The following is a 10,081-nucleotide window of genomic DNA, read 5'->3' on the forward strand; positions in this document are numbered from 1 at the left end:
TTTTGATTGATAAAATGATGATATGATTGATATCCCACCTTACAATATAACTTTGCGGTTGCCTTCCCATCTTATTTTTCTTCATCTACGGTATAAGAAAACAAAGAAACAGAAAAATTAAAACTTGCATATGGTCCATCATAGAAACAAATCCAGAAATTGGAGGCATTGGAATCAGCCACTGATTGGAATTGGAGGAGAATTGCAGGAGGGGAAGAACTGCTGCTGCTCGGGGACGAACTGGAGGAGGGGGGCCGGCGGGGCTGGGGCGCCGCCACTGCGGCTGCGGGGGTGGAAAGGGGGGGGGGGGGGGCGCCGGCGGACTAGCACTGGCTGGTCCGTCGCCTGCTGCTCCGCCTCCGGGCTGCTGCATCGCAGGCGGGACGCGGCCACGCGGGATCTGGGATTGGGAGATGAGGAGAGGCGAGAGCAGAATTGGGCGAGAGGGAGATTGAAGACTGGGAGAGGGGCAGACACAGGGCGACCGTGTCTGGCTACTCGCGCGAGTCGGGCGACTGGGCGTGCGTACGAGGAGTCGAGGCGAGGGTGAGAGGCGTGGGTTCTGGCTGACCTGTGAATATGTATACATGTAATTTTTTTGCATAAAAATCTTGGGTATTCCTGTGAATACAGGAGCATACCCCTGGCGCCGCCACTGTTGGATAGGTGTAGCGACAATTGTTGCTTAGACGGTGGCTTTAGTCTTGCTGTTCTATGACTTTGTAAGGTCTTGTGAGAATAATTAATAAAGTGACCGTATGCATCGCCCAGATGCAGAGGCTCGGGTCATCCTCCTTTTATAAAGAAAAAAACCCTCACAAGAAAGTACGTCTTGCCGCCGTGTGGTTATCCAACCGCGTTTGTTTTTTCGGCATAATCCACCGGTGTTTGATACCACGGGATTCCGCCCGATCGGCCCGTGGCGACCTTCGTCGCGGCTTCCTTGGCCCCAACGTAAACGCAGACGCCGGGCCTTGCTCGAGCCACGCCACGCCACGACGGGTCGCGCTCCGGTGCCAGCCGCCTATAAAACCAGTGGCCGGTCACTCCCCTTGTCATCCACCATTTGTCCGTCGCCAGTAGCCACAGAATCCATCGCCAGAGCCCAGAGAGACAGAGCACTACACTCCGCACTCCGGCCGTTCCAATTCGCTCCGCCCTCCCCTCTTGTCCCGTTGCTGCGCTTCCATCAGCTCGGCAACGTTGAAGCATCCTCCCCGGTCGCTCGCCGCCATGAAGGTACGTACGTGATCGCTTGCAGTCGATCGATCGAGCTGGGCTGGGGGCTTAATTTTTGTTCTGTTTTGCGGCTCTTGGCTTCGTTTTGCTCCTACGGTTTGCTGATTTGGTTTTTCTTGTGTGGCGCTGCAGAAGGTTGTGCTCAAGCTGGACGTGCACGACGACAGGCACAAGGCCAAGGCGCTCAAGGCCGTCTCCGGTCTCCACGGTACTAGTTCATCCTTGTTTCCTCTTGCTCTGCTTCGTCGCACAGTAATTATGGGCGGAATTGAAGGCCAAAATCCTCATCCATATCTGAATTTGGACCGCCTCCTCAGGCATCGACCAGCTGGGCGTGGACATGAAGGAGCAGAAGATGACCATCGTGGGCACCGTCGACCCCGTAGCCGTCGTCGGCAAGCTGCGCAAGCTCTTCCCGGGCGTGCAGATCGTCTCCGTCGGCCCGGCCAAGGAGGAGAAGAAGGACGACAAGAAGGACGGCGGAGGGGACAAGAAGCCCGCCGGAGACAAGAAGGAGGGCGACAAGAAGGACGGCGGCGGCGACAAGAAAGACGGGGCCAAGAAGGACGGCGGCGACAAGAAGCAGCAGGAGGCGAAGCCACCCATGGCCGTGTACCCGCCCTACGGCTACGCGCACTACGGGTACCCGCCGCCGCCGCCGCCGCCGCCGCGCTACTTCGTCCGCAGCGCCGAGGAGGACCCCAACTCGTGCGTCATCTGCTGATCGGCACGCGCCGTCGCCGCCCGTCCCTTGTACATTTCGTCGCCGTCCTGCCTGTCTTCCTCTGCTGCCGGTGGTTGGTGGTTGGTGGTTGCTGTACTCATCAGCCTACCCGCTGCAGCGATCGACGGCGTCGTTTATACACTTAGATATACAGTACGTATGACCGTGTAATTACCGGTTGCATCGGCAGCTGCTGTTTGGCTTGTTTTTGGAGAGGTGCAGTAGTAGCACATGCATCATGTCTGCTGATCATTTTGTAGAGCGCATACACGAGAGTGAGAAGAACTATAAAGATGTACGTACGTACCACTTTTGACAGTATAATTCGATTTGAGAATATTAGTATATTACTGCCCAGCTGTCTGAAAAGTACTTGTGTTTCTTCTCTCCTGATGGGAAAAGCGTTATCACTAAAATATCCGGCTGTGCTAAAGCTCATGAGATTGTATTTCTCATTAAATCGCAATTGATTTCAGTACCTACGATGATTATGCTACTGTGATGATTGTGGGTGGCTGAGATTCTCCCTGTTATTCAGGCTTGCATAATTAAACTGTTGTAGGCCTAATATAGTGCGTCACTGTAATTTCGGAAACATAAACTCCATTTTGGTTTTCTATTTTGGGGTTGGGGGTACACAAAACTGATCCTTGAATTTGTCCGTCCATGCAATACGATGCCTACATCCGTATCCGGACGCCCGTCCAGCCCGTGTGGCGTGTCAGCATGTCAGTGGCTGGGAGTTGGGGAGACTAGCCCGCGCATGGTTAAATAAAACCCCCTCATGTTTTATTTAACCATGTAGGAAAACCCCACAAATTAGAAAAAAAATGCATGATGTAGGTTCTAACCTGATACCTCATGATGCCGATGTCGAACTCTATTTATTAATTTGTTATCGCATAAACTAACTTTGGAGCACGGACACATTGTGTCTTTTCTTTTAAGTTCAAAAAGGGAACGTATTCTTACAGCTAAAAAAATTATGATATCTTTTGTACATGCACACACATAGAGGTGTAATATATTTGTGTGAATTTTCATCAAAATCTACGTTTGTACGTGGTTAAAAAAGAAAAAGACATGCAAACATCAGCTTGTATTTTTGACCGGATTTTTTTTTGCAGGGTATAATATAACATAATTTTGAATGAAATTTCGAAGTCACTTAGAGCACATGCATACGTTTTTATGTGAAAACAATCAACTCTTTTTGAAACTCACTAGAGAACTTAGTCCCAGTTTTCAGCTTTTCAAAAAAAAAAAACATGCTTAGTAGCCACCATGCTTCAAAAATCCGATTTGGTTGTTATGTACCTCTTCAAGCGATTTTTATTTATATATGGTGCTTATATGAACCCACACAAGTTTTATTTTTATTTTTTCAAGTTCTTTATTTTTAGTTTTCATATTATTTTACTATTCAAAAAAATTTAAGAACAATTACAACTGCCCTAAACTTAAAAAAAGTGTTAGTGCATTTGAAAAATGTTCAAAGTGTTTTCAGAAAATGCTTCACATGTATTAAAAATTATAACGTGTTTTTGAAAAATATTCGTCTTGCATTAAAAAATTGGCAATGTATATTTACAAAAAAGTTCTATGTGTACTAAAAAATAATTCTGAAACATTTTGAATAATTGAATTAAAAAATTCAACGACATACATCTTAATGCATGTTGAATGGTTTACAATACAACTTTGTCAACTTGTTAATAATTGGGTATTTTAGAAATACCATGAAGATAAACAATTATAGTGTGTGCTTTTTGTACAGAATGAACATACACAGATTGACACACTAATTTCTAATACAGGTTGAACTATTTCAATCCCCGTAAATTTGTTGAAAATTTTCTTGTCTACCTTTTGAGAGTACGCAATAACTAAAAAAATAATATTTCAAATAAGAAATAATTCATATTGCTTCTCTATATTGTAAAATTTACGTGCCATGAAACTGAACAGGAACTTGTTAAAAATAAAAATTAAACCATCAATAATGCATTAGGAAAATTGCATAGCGCTACGTGGAATGTGTCTACATAGCTTTCTAGCTAATAGGTGAACGCATATCTTATTTCGGCCCACTGGACAGATCGAGCCGTATTTGGCCAGTAGTTGCCAGGTTCGAAACATCTCCAATATGATCATTTTTCATGTTATTTCTCGCTAGCATACACTATATTTCAGGTGTTTCCTAAGTGATTAAATAAAATACGAGCGAGTTTCTGTAAAAATAATCCTCACATGCGGAGCACCCAACACTTTCCCACTCTCAGCCACTGACAGGTGGGTCACCGCCACGCTGGCACGCCACAAGGGTTGGACGGACATCCGGATATAGATAGAGGCATCGTATTTGCATGGACGGACAAGTTCGAGCATCAGTTTTGTGTATTTTGCAACTTTAGGCACCAAACTAATCATGCAAGACAAGTTGAGGCACCTCTAGTGTATTCAACTCTATAAAATTACATGCAACATTAGGTTAAGAAATAGAGAAAAGTATACTTTTTGTTCCTCAACTCTTAATGAAGTCTAGATTTGGTCCCTCAACTTTTAAACCGGCAACTTGCACCCCAAACTACCAAAAACGGACAAAGTAGGTCTCAATTTTGACAGGTTTTGGTGCTGACTCACCCCGGTTTTGACTGGTGTTGACTCAAATTTGCGTATTTTCAAGTCCATGAACTTCTTGAAATTCACATACTCTTTTCAATTCACGTAGTTTTTACAAGGTCAAGTATATTTTTCGAAAACAAACATATATTTTTCAAATCTATGAACTATTTTGAAATTTGTGTACTTTTTCAAATACGTTTTTTAAAATTTGCTTACTTTTTTCAAATCCGCATATTTTTTCCAAGTTCGTATAATTTTATCAAATGCAAATATTTTTTTTCAAATCCTTGAAGTGTTTTTGAAATTTGCGTACCTATTTCAAATCCGCATACTTTTTAAAGTTCGTGTATTTTTTCAACTTCGGATATTTTTTTCAAATTCATGAACTCTTTCCAAAAAATGTACGCAAATAAGTAAAAGTGCATCAATGTTTTTAAAATACTTGAATTTGAGAAAACTACATGAACTTTAAAAAAGTACATGGATTTGAAAAAAGTATGTGAACTTGGAAAAAAGAATGTGGATTTGAAAAAATTACACAAATTTTTAAAAAGTTTATGTATATGAAAAATACCTGAATTTGAAAACATTAAACGGACATGGAAAATGTACGTGAATTTGAGTCGGCACGGTCGAAACCGATCAAAACCTTGACCAGGGATGAACCTTGACCAGTTTCAATAGTTAAAGGTGCAAGTTGTTTGGTTTTGGAGTTGAGGGATCAAATCTTGGCTCTGCAAAGAATTGAGTGACGAAAAGTATAATTTTCTGTAAGAAATATAAGGGTGTGCCTCCATACAAGGTCTGGGGATGCTTTTGTTTGCCCCTTTGGATGTTCGGATTGCATCGAAATTTTAAGCACTGTTGGGCCTTACTTAGTAGGAACGTTCGTATCAGTCGTTTTCATTTAGCTTGGCTCCGGAACCATATGTGGCCCTCACCTACACGGCCTGGGAATTAGGAGACGAGACGACTGCGACTTGTGAGCTGTGTTGAGATTTGCTTGAAAAGGAGAGGATGATATAGTACAGTAGAGATAATTATTTCCCTCAATTAAGAACCAAGGTTATCAATTTTGTAAGAAAACAACACAACACCTCATTAGCAGTAACTACACACAAAATAACAAATACTTACACCCAACGCAAACAAAGGGTTGTCAATCCCTTGGCGGTTAATTGCAAAGATCAAATCTCATAGTGATACATAGATAGAACAAAAATACAAAATAAAATAAAGTAAATATAATTACAGAAAGGTATTTTTGGATTTTAATATATGATAAAAGTAGACCGAGGGCCATAGTTTTCACTAGAGTCTTCTCTCTTGAAAATAGCATACAGTGGGTAAAAAATTATTGTTGGGCAATTAATAGAAAAGTGAATAATCCTGATGATATCCAAGGCAATGATCATGTATATAGGCATCACGTCCTATTTAGCCTCTTCATAAAATGTTCAATTTGTTATTTATAGTACATGACTAAGAATTTGTAGTGTTGTTGAAGTTAATTATAGCTTGTGATGTTCTTGAATTTGGTTGTTGTCTCAATAGCAATTAGTTTATTACACATTAAAGTTCTTGAAAAGATATGTCATAATTAACGTGTTTATTCAGTTTTTTAAAATATGTATGTGGTGATTTTCTATGTTGCTAGTGACCTATCTTTCTTACATTGTAACTGATTTAGTTTTAAATATTATAGGATGAACGGAAGTGTTCTTACCTGGAGTGGGTTGATCAAGAGTGGCCACAATTTTAAAGATGTGTCTAGCAAAGCTCCGGAGCATGTATCACTACTAGGGAAAAGCCTAGCAGTAGTGTTGGTTTTTGTCCTATCAGTAGCGTGGGTGGGCGCGTTACTGATAAGACGCTACAGCTAAAGCTTAGCAGTAGCGCAGACTGGCATGCGCTACTGATATATCTTCTTAGTAGTAGCGTTTTCCGTGCCAATCGCTACTGCCAACTACTTGTAGCGCTTTCGAAAACAACCTGTACTACTATTATCCTGTATTTCATTTGTTTTGAATTTTAGGTCGTATTCATACACTTGTATACAATTTTTCATACAGTAGCAATTTAGAGATTGTTTTAACATCATAATGAGTTATTAAATCGCTAGGTGAAAGAACTTTGGATTAGTTTTAAGTGCATGGATCCAAAGTAACCAATGGTCACTTTGGATCCATCCATTTGAAACTAATCCGCGGTTCTTTCACCCAATAACATAATAACTTATCATCATCATCATAATATCATTAACAACTTATCATCATAATATATCATTGGTATATAACTCCTCATAATCATCATTTTCGTCCATGATGAGACATCATATAACAACTTCATTACTAGTTATAATAATAACTCCTCCTCATCATCATCATACTACGCATAATCACTACTCCTACTCAGCATCACCATCAAGTCTAAGACATTGTAGTCATATATAATCAACACTGACTAATTGTTCTTAATACTTAGGACCTACTCCTCTCTCCTAGCTAAAATACCATAAATAAACCGGTCCTTCACCATAATGGAGAATGGACATAAACCTATCTCCAACTTGTGGCTTGCGCACATTCATTTTGTCTTCAATTATTTGCGTGTGCGCATTCATCACTTTGCTCCATTCTTTGATTTTGAGCCTTCCATCATTTGAAGAAATCGAGTATGCAGTATGGTAAGCCTCCGAAGGAGTTGGTTGTATGCTAACCATATGCATATCACCTTTGGTACATAGCATGTCAGGCACAACCTGCTTCGGGAGCCTCTGTTCAAAACCAAAATAGTAACATATATAGTTAGCAATGTAGTTTACTTAAGAATAATATGCAATGAAGTTACCATCATTAACAAAATCTTACCAAGTTTTTGGCAATGAAGTTACAATCAAGCAATTTATGGACTAGTGGCACGTATCTAGTATAATTTGGACTGATAGAGTGACTGGTTTTGAAGGCCTCAACATCTTCTATGAATGAGACAAGATAACGTTTTTCCTCACAATTAAGCTTGGAATCATAGCTGTAGTATGTGATGTCTACTACCTTCCGAGTATTTCTTGAAGATAAGAAATAAGCTAACAATTATAAATAAATAAGTTTAGTACGGACAAACACCAAATATTTTTAAATTAACAACATAAATTACTGAACTTAACAAATTAGTTTGACAAACTCACACTTAGGTCCAAGTGGAGGCTTATCCACATCCATCCAGATGTCGATATTATCATCATCATCATAATCTTCGGGACGAATATCAAATCTTATTCGCATCCCTCCTCAAATCCATATGCCTTGTAGAGAGCTTCCCAATTAGAGCAACCAAAATGGGAGCGATCAACCGCATTGTAGAACTTAACCAAAAACTCATAACCATGTTTAGTTCTTAAGTGAGCCCTCATCGTCTCCACATTCTCAAAGTCATCTAAACCAAAACCAAGCTTCTCCAATACATATGGTCTAGCATGGCACGGGATGTACTAGTTGAATTGAAAAAAATCCATAAATTACACGTTGAACAAAAGAAGCACAAGTGATGATATTTATTACGATGAAATGCTTGTCGTTGCATACCGTACAAACATCGAAGGTCTCTTCCAGCTTCACGGTGAAAAACCTATCATTTTGCAGGTGAGGAAACCTGTCGCACACACCACGGTCATCATAGCAGTACCCGCACTCCTGGATCCCATCGTCATCAGACATCTCCTGTGTTCAAAATTCAAAGATTGCAACTCGACGGCAAAACCCAAAAAATCCGGCATGACCTTTTCTAAAAAAGACATATCGAGCGCCTAAAATTTGCCGAAACGGAAATTAATCAACACTCCGGCAAAACATAGGCTATTTATCGATGCTCATTGCATTTCAATGGTTCAAAATATGAATATATCTTATATATAATCCTAACAGTATATAAACTAGTTTTATTAATTACTTACTAAATGAACTAGTTTTATTAAGCACTTACTATAAATAAACTTGTTATATTAAGCACTTACCAAATAAACTAGTTCTATTAAGTACCTAATATAAATAAACTAGTTTTATTAATCACTTACTAAATAAACTATTTTCTATTAAACGCTTGCTAAAAATTCTACTACCCTAGTTCTACCCTAAATTTTCTTACTTCTATTTTATTTAAAACACCTACGATTTGCAAGAACAGAGACAAGGGAGGAAGGGAAGAGAGAGAGGAGGGGGAGGGGGCGGCCGGAGAAGGAGGGGGAGGGGCCGGACGGAGGAGGAGGACGGAGGGGCGGTGGGAGGAGGGCTGCCGGCGGAGGAGGGAGGAGGGGGCGGCCGCAGGCGGAGGGAGGAGGGCGCGGTGGGAGGAGGAGGAAGGAGGGCGCAGTGGGAGGAGGAGAGACGGAAGGAGGGAGTACCTCGGTGGCGGACGGACGACGGTGGCGGCGACGGACGACAGCGGTTATCAGCGCGGGCGAGAGTGAGGGGGGAGAGTGAGTGAGCGAGAGGGGTAGGCCGCATGCATGGGGATAAGGTAGGGTTAGTAGTAGCGCGGGTAGCAAAACGCGTTGCAGCTAAGGAGAATAGCAGTAGCGATGCGCTGGGATGAACGATACTGATAAGTTGGACTAGCAGCAGCGCTTTGCTACTAAACGCGCTACTGCTAAGTTATCTCTCAATGCAAAAATACATTGGCCATCAATGATCTTTTTGTGTACAATCTGAATTGTCAATATGAGTCCTCTCCGGTAGGAACGGAGAAGACTCATGTTGCAGCCACAAATTCTACACATAGAGTTCAATGAAGACCAACTGGTTGTGATAGTATGAGGAGTAACATATTTAAGGTGGTAAACACCCTGTTCGCGGAGTGAGGTGGGACTAAACTTAGCAGTAGCGAGTTTCAAAGAAGTGCGCTAGTGCTAACATCTGTAGCAGTAGCGCGGTCCATTATAGGGCGCTACTGCTATAACTAGCTGGACGACCAGGTCATGGCAATTAGAGCAGTAGCGCGGTTTTGTGCGAACGCGCTACTGCTACTTTTCTTTCAGCAGCGCGTTTTCCTGGAGCGCGCTGCTGCTAAATAGCAGCAACGTTGTATTTTGAAGATCGCTGCTGGTAAGATCCTGTGTATAAGGTTTTCCCTAGTAGTGTATGAGGAAGAGAACATAGATATGCTTAGAGAGAATGTTGCCAACGCAGAAGAATATTTCAAGATACGGGAAAAAAGAGGAAGATGGAGAATGAGCTCAGATTTTTAATTAGACTTTGCTTACATAGTGTTTGTGAAGGAGGAGGCACTTCCCCAGTTGGTCAGTGCAAAACAAGTTCTTACTGAACTAAAAGCAGAGGTGGAGAAGGCGAACTTGGTTGATCATGCATCAGTCAATTAGGGAAATGAATATATTGTTCTAATATTGTGGTTATGAAGGTGAACTAGCTATATGTTGTATTGTGTTGTTTTCACGTAACTATCGTATTGTGATGTTAAAATATATTTGTGAAGTGACAA

The 10,081-nt window shown here is 41.5% G+C and overlaps 1 protein-coding gene across 1 annotated transcript; it reads left to right on the forward strand.

Annotated features, from left to right (window-relative positions):
* The first annotated feature begins 1,043 nt into the window (after positions 1-1,043).
* LOC123042609 (heavy metal-associated isoprenylated plant protein 39) lies at positions 1,044-2,341 on the forward strand. Its single transcript, XM_044465033.1, has 3 exons — positions 1,044-1,239; positions 1,372-1,447; positions 1,557-2,341. The coding sequence occupies exons 1-3, from the start codon at positions 1,234-1,236 to the stop codon at positions 1,961-1,963; spliced, it is 489 nt and encodes a 162-aa protein (XP_044320968.1). The 5' UTR covers positions 1,044-1,233; the 3' UTR covers positions 1,964-2,341.
* Positions 2,342-10,081: the final 7,740 nt, after the last annotated feature.

The sequence above is a fragment of the Triticum aestivum genome, chromosome 2B (assembly GCF_018294505.1).
Source record: "Triticum aestivum cultivar Chinese Spring chromosome 2B, IWGSC CS RefSeq v2.1, whole genome shotgun sequence".
Lineage (NCBI taxonomy): Eukaryota > Viridiplantae > Streptophyta > Magnoliopsida > Poales > Poaceae > Triticum > Triticum aestivum.